At 63.7% G+C, this 11078-nt stretch overlaps 1 protein-coding gene across 1 annotated transcript; it reads right to left on the bottom strand.

Annotated features, from left to right (window-relative positions):
- Window positions 1-8: 8 nt before the first annotated feature.
- FNDC11 (fibronectin type III domain containing 11) lies at window positions 9-3014 on the bottom strand. Its single transcript, XM_057503170.1, has 2 exons — window positions 2602-3014; window positions 9-1070 (listed from the first exon to the last, which is right to left on the bottom strand). Exon 2 carries the CDS (start codon window positions 1065-1067, stop codon window positions 66-68), a length of 1002 nt encoding a protein of 333 aa, XP_057359153.1. The 5' UTR covers window positions 1068-1070; window positions 2602-3014; the 3' UTR covers window positions 9-65.
- Between the last annotated feature and the right edge of the window lie 8064 nt (window positions 3015-11078).

The raw sequence follows: 11078 nt of genomic DNA, 5'->3' as shown, positions 1-11078 counted from the left end.
CTGTAGGTTTGTTTCTTTAATTGTATGTTTATACTCCTCTTAATTAGTGGATAAATATTAGAAAATCATCGCTCAGAAGGTGTGGTTGGGAATGGGCCCAGCTCGCCCAGCTGACTGGGGGTGGGCCTTTCTGGGGGCCCCGACCCGGTCTGCAGCGTGAGGCTGTCCCGCCAGGGCTCGTACACCAGCATGTAGCCCTCTGCTCTCCTGATGGTGAACTTGTAGGAGCGGCTGGGCAGCAGGTTATAGATGTTGAAGGTGCAGGCAGCCACGGGGATGATGCCACACTGTGTGCACTCCTCCTGTGTCCGTGGGTCCAGCAGCTTAAAACGGAGCTCAAACTGCTCCGGCCCCGCTGGCTGGATGGTGACAAACCAGCGCAGGCTGACCCAGTCCTGGTGGGCCACCGACAATCTGCGGTCAAACATGACGGGCATCTTGGTGCTTAGCATGAGCTGGATGGGTGGGATCTTGGTGGAGCCGACGTCAGACACCAGGTGGTGCTTCATGTGCAGGCGCCCCGGTACCATCATGGCCAAGAAGCTGTCCATGACGGCCAACAGGTCTGCCAGCCGCTGCTCCAACAGCCCCCAGCCTGCCAGGAAGGGCTGTGGGTCAGGCGATTCGAGCAGCGCATCCAGCTCGGCACGGCCTTGGACCAGCTGCTCCAGCAGGTCCGCGAGCAGCAGGAGCTGGATCTTGGTCTGGGCAGTGCCCAGTTTCTTCATGCGCTGGAACCTCCAGGGGTCGATGTGCTGGAACACGGTGTTGGGCACCGCCAGTGGGTTCTGGTCGCCCAGGGCCAGGTGCTTGGGGAGGATCTCGATGTGGTAGGAGCATTTCCTGAGCAGATTCATGCGGGCACGATGGCGCTTGAGCAGATGGGGGCTCAGGTCAGAGCTTAGGAACTCGCGCAGAGCATGGCGGCGCTCCACGTAGGTCCGCCAAGCCTCTGGTTCCAGCAGCTGCTGACCCTCCACCTCTTCCACCTCCTCCTGGTCCGGGAAGGACTGGGGACTGTCCAGCTTCATCTTGTCTAGGCCCAAGCCTGTCACCTGGAAGTTCATGGTCTGGGAGTGGGGGTGGAGTGTGGGGTGTGAGCTGGAGCAGGTAGGCTGGCCTCTGCCACCTGCCCAAGGGCCCACTTGGGACAGTGTTTATGTGTGTGTGTGGGGTGACTTCGAGCCCGCTGTCCCCACGCTGGGCACTCTATCCTCCCCAGGGGGAGAACTGAGTGAGGAGGGCATGTTTGTCTGGGAAGAGGCTGATGGGGGGCAGATCAAGATAAAAGGGATACTGCACGGTAAACACTCTGCTGATGATTGGTTGTGATGACACAGGGCAGGGCTGAGACAGTGGGCTCTGGGGCTGACCAGAACGGCCGGGGCAGGAACCCAGCCACTGACCAACTGTGTGGCCTGGCAAAGGCCTCAGTTTGTCGTCTGAAATGGGGCCGTTGAGTCAGTGTGATCCTGTCTGGGCAGCACCAGGCCCCCTTGGGGACACCATGCCTCCCTGCGGGTGGGGAGCGGTGGGCCAGCGCTCACCCAGACACAAGGTCAGGTGTCCCCAAAGACGAGGCATGGGAAGCAGGGTGGCCCCAGGCTCCAGCTCCAAGGAGTCATCATACTAGCTCCTGTTTGCCCGGCCCCGCTGTACTGGGGGCCTCTGGTGCCCTGAGGCGGCACTGACTCCAGAAGAGAAGCCCACACAGGGGTAAGACCATCACCGCCTCTCACAGCTGGGGTGCCTGAGTCCAATACGCTTCTTAGCTGACTCCCCCAAGCCAGCGTTTGAGGCCAGCCATTGACCCCAGGCACCCTTTCTTTCTGTGCTGCCCCCCACCTGATCCTACCTCTCTCTGGGTGTCAGTGGGAGGGGGCTGTGCACCCCAGCAGGGCACAGCTGTAGTCCGGGGCCTGGCTGGCACACAAGGCCACAGGGCGGGCCCTGTTAGCTTGGGGCTCACTGGAGAAGGGCCCACAGTCTCGGCCACTACCCCAGGCCGCCCCAGCCCTGGGATGGCGAGGAAGACCTGTTGCCGGGATAGTTGTCTTCTCTTGGGAGATGGCAGTTTGGGCCAACAATCCTAGGGTTGCATGAACTGCAGACAGCTGGGAGGTGGAACGAATTGCCCAAGCTTGCACTGCTAAGTGGCACAGTAAGGTGGGGACCCAAGTCTGACTCCTCCCCAAAGGCCAGGCCTTGACATTCCTGGGGCAGAGTCAGACCAGGCCCTGGGCACAGCAGAGAGGGTATCTGGGGTGAAGTGAGACCCTGGGCAAGCAGAGACCCAGGGCTTCCGGCTCAAGTCCTGCTCTGGTCTCTGGGAGGAGCTCCTGCCTCTGGCTCTGGCTGCCCCGTCAGGGATGTTTTCCAGTTGTCAACAGTCTCCCAGTTGGAAAATGGCAGAGGGGCTGCTCCTGAACTCTGGGGAAGGGTCTGCTCGGCCTGCTGGCCTGCCCACCCGGACCTACACCCTCTTCGCCCCTGCACCCCGACCTTATGCACCCTTCACCTCTTGGGGGCCATCTCCCTGACACCTACCCCCACCCTCTGGTCCCCTCCCCAGGCCCTCGCCCAGCCTCGCTGAGCACCCACTTGCCCTCCTTCCGGAGTGGTGAGCTCAGCGGCCCACCGTGCGCCCTGCCCAGAGCAGCGTCCCGCGGGGTTGCCGCGTTGCCCGGTTGCCGTGGGGACCGCGGGCCTCTGTGACGCCCCGCCCGGTGGGGGGGGGCCGCCCTGGATGTGGGAAGACCCCGCCCCTCCGGGCGCCTCCACTCGCGGACTCCAGGGAGACGCTGCCTCGGCCGGTCCTGGGCCCCCGGCCCCGACCCCCGGTCTGGGGAGGACAGGATCCCCGGGCGTGACCCGGCTGCGACCTGGGAACCGCCGAGCGCGCTGCGCGGGAGGCCAGGCCCGGGTGGGGCTCCGCTGAGACTCCACGGAGGCTGCCGCCCTCCGCGCTGGGCCCTGCCCGGGGTCGGTCCGCGGCTGCAGCGCCCCCTCCGGGGGCTTCCGGAAGGGGCCTCCCACCCGGTGCTCCAGGCCCGCGCCGCCGGGGGCTCCTTGGAGGAGCGGAACCGAGAGAGGTGGAAGGTGGTTGATGCCTGTCTCTGCAGCTAGGGGACGGAGAGGAAGGGGACAGAGGGGGGACGACGGGGAAGGGGGGTGCAGCTGGTTCAAGCCGAGGGCCCTGATCTGACAGATGGGGTCTCCGCAGCTCAGGGAGTCTCTCAGAGGGGTCCTGAGCCCTCCAGCCACCCCTGTGACCCCCAGCTAGGCTCAGGACCTCTGAGACCTCTCAGACAGCTTGGGGTCCCGCGCCAGCTGCGGTCAGCGTTTGCCCCATCTTGGGGAGGATGGGGGAGGGAGGGCTGCCTTTGCCATCCCTGTCTCCACCTGCTCGGAGGTCAGTAGTGCGACCCTGCCAGGATGTCTGTCCCTGAGCTACCTTCCGTGTGTGTGCCCAGCTCTCCAGGTGACCCCAACTCCTGAGAGGAGGCTCCCGTGGCTAGGTACCCATTGGCCTGTCCTCGGATCCAGGCCTGGCCCTGGCGCAGGGATCCAGAGGGGTGAACCAGGCAGCGGGTGTGCGTGGGTGGTGGTCCTACCCCTCCCCCTGCCCTGGGCTCTAACTTACAGGGAAAGAGGGGGGGATGCTGTATGAAGGTCGGCGGGGGAGGCTGGCACCTGTGAAGTGGGGAGGGGATGAAATTGATGGAAGAGCCCCTCAAGCCCCCCCACAGAGGGGGCGCAGAGCAGCTCTCCCTGCCACCTCTATGGCCCCACACCCTTTTATTGTATTCTTGTTCCTCAGCTAATTTTTAAAGATTAAACTTTTAATTTTAAAGTGACCATAGATCCGTGTAGTTGTGAGAGATGAGCAATCCCTGTAGCCTTTGCTCTGGCTGCTGCTGGCTGGGCACCAGTGGGTCCCGACACTGGCCACGTGCAGTGCCAGCGCCCAGAACTTGGAAGAGAGAGCTGGGTAAAGAGAGGTGATGGGGGGGTTGGGGGCAGAGGGGTTGGGGGGGCCTGACAGAGGGGTGTCCTGTGGGGGTCCCTTGCAGCGCACTGTGCACTGGGGAGCGGGGGGAGCCTCTCTCCCTTGGGGGAGGGGCCTTCCTTAGACCCTGGGTCCTGGTCACCAGGAGATGGAGTAGGCATTCTTGTGAACCCGGTCCCCGCTGCCCAGCACAGGTTCCTGCTGGAAAATGTCCCTGCTATGAGCTCAGAGAGGGATGGATGCAGCCTGTTTCCTCATCTGTAGGAGGACGAAGACCCCACCCACCGCGGGGGTCTTTGCAGCAGTGGCAGGGTGGGCAGCCTTCTGCGCTGTCCCGATTCACTCTCTGGGCTGTTCTTTGGGTGACAGGAGGCTTGGGGACAGGGTGTGGGGACCGGGCCAGAGACCAAGGAGGATCTCTCCCCACTTGCCTGAGTGCCAGATGGAATGTACTGAGTTCCAGAGGCCAGGACCCTGTGGCTTTGAGGGCCTGGGACTGTCCAGGAGGAATCTGTGTCCAGGGCTCTGAGTGCTTGACCAGAGTGTGATCAGCGCCACAACCTGCAGAGGCTGCCCTGTGGCCACATGGGTCAGAGATGCAGAGTATGGCTTCCTAGTAGGAGAAGCAGTGCTGGTATGGAGGCTTTAAGAAAACCAGTGTGCAAAAACCCAGCCTTGCATGTGTTCGGGAGGAGTGGAGTGGGTGGTGTCTGGGGGAAGCATCAGGGGCCCCCCTGATTCTGTTTGTAAATCTCTCCTCATCAACACCACCCACCAGGATGATGTCAGTTCCACGGAGCCTCAGAGGGCTGATGATGCGGGGCAGCTCACGGTGTCCTGGCCACGTGACAGCTTGTCAGTTGAATGAACTGCTCACCCAGGTGTTGCCCCAGAAAGCCCCTGGGTGACCTCAGGGAGAAGTGACCCGCAGCCCTGGGGCAGGAAGGCAGGTGTGAGGCTTCTCATTGGCTGGGCAACCACTGCACTTGCTCATGGGATGCATTCAACAGCAGAGCATGAACATTCGGGCATCGATCTGGTGTGGGGTTTGGAGGGAGCACCTGCAGCGTTCATAAAAGGGGTTTGGGCTCAAGAAAGACCACTGGGTGCTAAAGGGTTTGGACCCAGACCCCACCCACCCATTTGGATCTGCCCAGCCCATTTGCGCCCAGGAGCAGAGGCCCACCTGGCAGCAGTTCGCCTCAGTGTGCAGGGGTCCTGGTGCTGTTCAGGCAGAAGAGCAAGGTGTACCTCGCCCGCACCCCTTCCCTGCCCCTGGCACCCAGTTCTGAGCCTGCAGCAGCCACGGGGGTCCTGAAGGCATATCGCCTCATCAGCCATGCACCTGTTGTCCCTAAGGCCTGCAATCCTCACCAACGTCCCACTTTATAGCATAAAACCAGGGGGGCAGAGAGCTTACCTCACTCACGAAAGCCTCACGAGCTGAGGGCGGGGTGACCGAGGCTGTGCCCCCTGGGCTTGAAGCCTTTGCTGTGGAGGCTGCAGCTGGCCTGTGTGGCTCTGCCCTGCACAGGGCTTTATGAAGTTAGATTTGGCCAACATTTAAAGAACAAGGTAGTTTTCCTCACAAATCCGGCTCACCACTAGGCAACTGATGGCCGGTGCTGCCCAGTGGCTGTGCCTTCTTGGAACCCGACCCTCTGAGGTCAGGGCTCAGGTGTGCAGTGCTCACACGCGACCCTGGCCTGGAGGGGCCGTCCAGCCCGAGGCCCATTCCCTGGAGGCCCCTCCCCAGGCCTGATCTTCCTGTCCTTCTGAGGCAAGATATGGCCAGAGGGGGTGCAGGATGGCACCCCCCCCCCACATCCCAGTCCCTGACACCGCTGCCCCAGAGCCCTTCAGCCATGCGGTGCCTGCACAGATTTCCAGGGTGCGATGGGACTTTGCAGCGCCGGGTACCCAAGAGCTGAGCATCAGGGACAGGGACAGACTCTAGGTCCTCAGGGAAGAGGGTGACTGTGTCTTCAGTGCAAGACTCTCTGGCCTGCCCAGTGCTGGGCTGGTGCCCATCACTCATGTGGCCAAGGCCACCCCTGAGATGCTCTCAGACCAACCGTGAATACCACGGCTCTGGGGAGTGGGGTGGAGTCTGGGGATTGCATGTCTGTGATCTGTCTGTCCCTCCTCTGTGGCCATGCTTCTCCAGGCCCTGCCCTGCAGCAGTGAGCAAGCACACAGGCATGGTGCATGCAGGTGGCGACTGTGCGCCGACGCTGCCGAGAGGGAAAGAGGCAGTGACTCAGGCAGGAATGGTCCAGCAGAGCTGGAACCTAGCACAGTGGTCTCTCTGAGACCTCCTGATCTCACACAGGTACTCGGCCCTGGCACTCTGGGGGGCTCTCATTCCGATGCTTGCTGAGTGGTCGCTGCCTGGAGGGCCCCAGAGGCAGTCCTGAGTGGGGCAGACACAGCCTCTGTCCTCCCGGAGCTCCCAGTGAGGACGGTGAGCAGAGAAACACCCAGAGGTCTTCTCGTGCTCGAAGGGGGTGAGGTGGTGCTGGGAGGTAGAAGGGGTCAGAGAGAGGCGTGTTCCCTGCTCCCCCCCGTCCACATCTACCCGTTCCCTCCTGCACTGGTCCGGGTATGGGGCAGACATGGCCCTGGCCTTTGGGACTGTTCCCAAAGAACCTTGTTTGGGGAGTGGATAGATGCGGGGAGCCCATCCATTCCCCCACAAAGTGCCCAAGACCCCTACGGCCAGAACAGTCTACAGGTGGGAAGTGGCTGGCACAGTTACCTGGCTGTTTACATGCCAGTCTGCAACCACGGAGTGAAGATGTAGGGTAGAGGCACTCCCAGTGGGCTCCTCAGAGGCGGTGACTTCTCAGCCCCGCCTCAGGGTCCCCAGGACAGGGTAGTCTTCTGGCACAGCTGGCACTGAGCAGGGCCTTGCCTAATCGTGGTGACATGATGCATGGGCCTCGGGTATTTGATGCAAACCCTAGACACGGCCCCTACCTCTCTTTCCCCTGAATGCAGTGAGTCAGCCTGGATGTCACGGTTATTGCAATCCCTCACACCTAGACGGATGGGGCACTGTTTCGGGGACCCTCAGGGGCAGAGATGCCTCTTCCCAGCCCCAGCACGCACAGAGATGGCAGGCTGGGTGAGGGCAGGCCAGAAGCTGGCTGGTGAACCAGGCCTGCAAAGCCAGGCCCCACTGCCCAGACCTGCTCTTGCACCAGCTGGTCCAGGCCTGAGCCCTGGGCATGTCCTCTGCAGGCCACTTCAGGACTCAGCCTCATTCAGGCCACCTCCAGCCTCCCGGGGGGGCCCCTTGGCTCCCACAGCCTCCTGGGGTCTTGCCCGTGGAAGGGGAAGCCTGTGTCATGGGCAGGTGCCTTCTGAGGGGACTCCAGGCCCTGCCCCACGCGGCCTTCTAGGTGCGGTGGGCGGGACCAAGCAGCCATCCTGACAGGGAGGGGCCCAGAGCCACCCCTGGTGTGGGGTGCAGACCTCACGAGCAGCTTCGGGAAGTGGCTGGCGGGGAGGGGCTGTCAGGAGCAAGAGCTGGTGGCGGTTTGCCTGGGCCAGAGGTGGAAGGGCTGACGGGGTGTCGTCAGCCCCAGACGCCGGGTTGGCTGTCCCCTGGGAGGACCCTTGGCCCAACATGAGTCCGCACTGCCCGCAAGCTGTGAGGGCCCCGCCCTGTCACCCTGCTCGCTGCCCCACCCCCCGGGAGCAGCCCCGAGAATGGCCAGGAGGGGCTCCAGTGGAGGTCTGGGGTGGGGAAGACTCCGTTTACCCTCAACCCTCGTAGGAGAAAGGCTGCCCTGGCTGGTGGGTCCCGGAGGGCTGTACCTCTCACTCCCAAACCAGCGTACCCCAAAATGAGTCTGCTTCTCTAGGCCTGGTGCCCAGCTGGGTCTGTCTCGGGATGGCATCCATACCCTCAGCCTCCTGGCCTGTCTGCCAGCTCCACCCCCTCCTGTCCCTCAGGCCTCCGCCCCCCACCTCCGCCCCTTCTACGCTTAGCCCCCTCCAGCCCAGCCCAGCCAGCCCAGCTCTGGCCCTACTGGTTCAGAACCCCTCCCCAGAGCTCCCCGGGGTGTAGCAGAGGCCTCCGTGCTGGGCCCAGGCCTGTCTCTGCCCCCTCCTGCCAGGCCTCTGTGGCACAGCGTGGCTCCCCAGCCCCTTCTTGTTGGGGCCCCGCCTTGTGTCGATCACTTTGAGTCCCACTTGGGTCCCCTGGGGCTCTTGCTGATCCCGCGCCCCCCAGGTGGTCTGAGAGCCGACCCGTGTGGCCCCAGGTCCCTGTGCGCCCACTCAGAGTGGATGAGGGCCATGTTCCCAGGGCTGCTCTCCACTGAGGGGGCAGGCCTCCTGCCACTGGGTCCCCGAAGGTCCAGGAAGCAGGAGGCTCCAGGGTGGAAAGCTAAGCTGTGGGGTTCCCCCACCTGGGCCTTGGGGAGCAGACGGGGTCAGTGGGGTGGGGCTGGGAGCTTTTCCAGTTTCCTCCCAAGAACATGGAGCCGGGGAGCCGCACCTGGCATGACTCAGGCAGACTGCTAGCCAGGATGGGGTGCCAGGTAGGGGAGTCCCAGGTGACGCCCACCACCCCGCCCTGTGCCCCGGTGTGGAGCTCCCGTCTCTGGAACCTGCCCCTGAGCTCAGAGCAGCCTCAGTGTGAGTGGCTTCATGGGGGCACCTCTGTAAGGGCAGAAAGCCCGAGGCTTGGGCCAGCCTGCACTGGGTAGGGCCCCAGAGGTGGACACGATGCTGGGAGCCTCTCCCAGCCTCTTCTGACCTCCTGCCCAGCCTGGCTCAGGCTGCCTCCTCTGGCGTCTTCCCAGCTGCTCCAGGACTCAGGCCTGCTTCTCTCGACCCCTGTTGTTAATCTCCGAGGTATGTGGGCCACGCCCAGCCAGGGGACACCCCTGGTCTTCCATGCCACAGCTGCAGTCCAGCTGGTGCACCTGATGCAGCTCACCAAGGGCCCAGGGTCCCCACAGGCCTCCCCTGTAGCGGCTCAGCAGGGTCCAATTTGGGCGGTCAGCCTGTGGCCAGGGCTGGTTGTTGGCCCATGGCTGGGGCTGGATTGGGGCCCCTGGGGGCTGCGGGGGACCTAGCAAGGCCTGGGTGCACCGGGGGTCCTCCACACTCTGGGCCCAGTCTCAGGGTGACACTCGCTCTCACATGTGTTATATCTCTAGCCTCACCCACCCAGGACATCTACTCCCCGAGCAGGGGCTCCAAGAAGGGACGGCGCCCCAACCCCCACGTCTGCTCCCAGAAGTCAGATGTCTGGTCCTTTGGGGTCCTGCTCTACGGGGGCTTCCCCTACGGCCAATGTCCCTATACAGGTGGGCCCCAAGGCCGCCCAAGGGAGACAGGGTCTCAACCAGGAAGGTGTAGGCTGAGGGTGTGAGATCCAGCCGAGCAAGAAGGCCTCGTCCACCTGGTGGGCACTAACCCTCAAGGGGCAGCAGGGCTCAAGGCTGCCCACTTGGCGGGTCTGGCCAAGGGCTGGGAGGAGGTCTCCTCAGGGGCCCCAGGCCAAAGCAGACAGCCCCGCTCAGCAGCCTCCTCCTGGGGAACGAGCAACCAGGAGATGCCGCAGCAGATCACGTGGTGGTAGCGACTGCCCCACCCCCTGCCTGCCCCCCAAGGTCTAAGCGCTTGAGCTGGGGCGCTGCGAGGACGGCCTTTACTGCGCTACAGGAGGACCTGGGTGCATCCTGCAGTGACCTGTGCCCCACCACGTGGCCCGGGCACTGGACGCCAGGCTGGCTGCTCCCCCTTTTGCTGGGGCGTCCCAGCGGGATGTCTGCCGCCAACATGTATGGGGTGCGTATGGCCCAGGCTGAGGCTCCTCACCACTGACTGCGGGGCCTGCTCATGGGTTGGCACAGAACGGAGCTAGGGCCCTCAAGCCCAGATAAGGGATCCCCCAGGAGGCTCAGATGCTAGAGAACCAGGGCTGGAGCAGTGGGGGGCTTCCTGGAGGGGGCTGTGAGGGGGCTGCAGGCCAGGCACCGCAGAGGGAGGAGGTAGGAACGGGCCCAGGTCACCTGGCTGTGGGTCAGGGCTGAGCAGGTCACAGCGGGAGCCCGTTGTAGTGCTGGATGCCAGGCTGGAGCAGGTCCCAGCCGGGCGGACAGTGAGGGCAGGAGGGCTTGGCCTGAGCCCCTTGGGACCCCTTGGCCGCAGACAGTGCCCCCTCTGTCCCGTCCTGAGAGAGCTGAGGGGCTGCCCCAGTGGGTGGGCCTGACGGTGGGGCTTGGGCTGGTTTCCTCTGGTTCTGGGGGTTCCTGACATGAGCAGCAGCGTGGGGCCAAGGGGCTCTGGTCACCAGGAAGGGCAGCACACCCCTTTGCCTCCCGGAGTTGCGGTGAATGCGGAGCGAGGCTGAGCAGGGGGGCCTTGGAGGGAGCGAAGGTGCCTGTGAGGCGACCAGAGGCAGGTGTGCGTGGGGCCACTGCTGCATTCCTGGGGCCTCTCATCTGCCACCAGCTGAACAAGTGTGGTGCTCCGGGGCTCTGGGAGGGGCTCTGGGTCCCGAAACTCCTGCTTCCTGGTGTGGCTCAGGCAGAGCTCAGCACGTGCGCCCAGCAACCTGCTGGGATCCCCTGGACCCAGGCTTGTGGCTGGCCCCAGGGCTGAGGGGACTGGGGTGTGTTAGGGAGGGGGGAGGGCTGGACACCTCTCGGTGGGGGTGGGGCATGGAGCAGATGCTAAGCTGTCCTCCAAGCAGCCTCCACCACCCCTCCCCTCCTGGTGGGAGCCCAGCTGCTTGTAGGCTGGCGAGCTGTATGCAATTCTGTCTGCAAATGCAAGGCGAGGGCCATTGCTCTGTTTTCAATAAAACAGAAAGTGCCGACATGTGGGTCTAGGATGCGACTCTCCCTGCGGTCGGTCGGTCTGCCCGACACTCCCTGGCACTTTCCTCGGACAGGAAGCTGGGACAGGCCCTGGGCTGGTGGGCAGACCCTGGGTCTGCAGGCCACCCTCCTCACCTCCCAGTTCCCATCTCCCAGTCAGGCTTCTTCCCACGGCGGTCCCCCTGCCCCACCATACTCATACACAGCCGAGCCCCCACCCACCACTA

This window comes from Manis pentadactyla, chromosome 5 (genome assembly GCF_030020395.1).
Source record: "Manis pentadactyla isolate mManPen7 chromosome 5, mManPen7.hap1, whole genome shotgun sequence".
NCBI lineage: Eukaryota > Metazoa > Chordata > Mammalia > Pholidota > Manidae > Manis > Manis pentadactyla.
The sequence above is the reverse complement of the archived record's forward strand: the minus strand, read 5'-3'. Positions and strand labels throughout refer to the sequence as shown.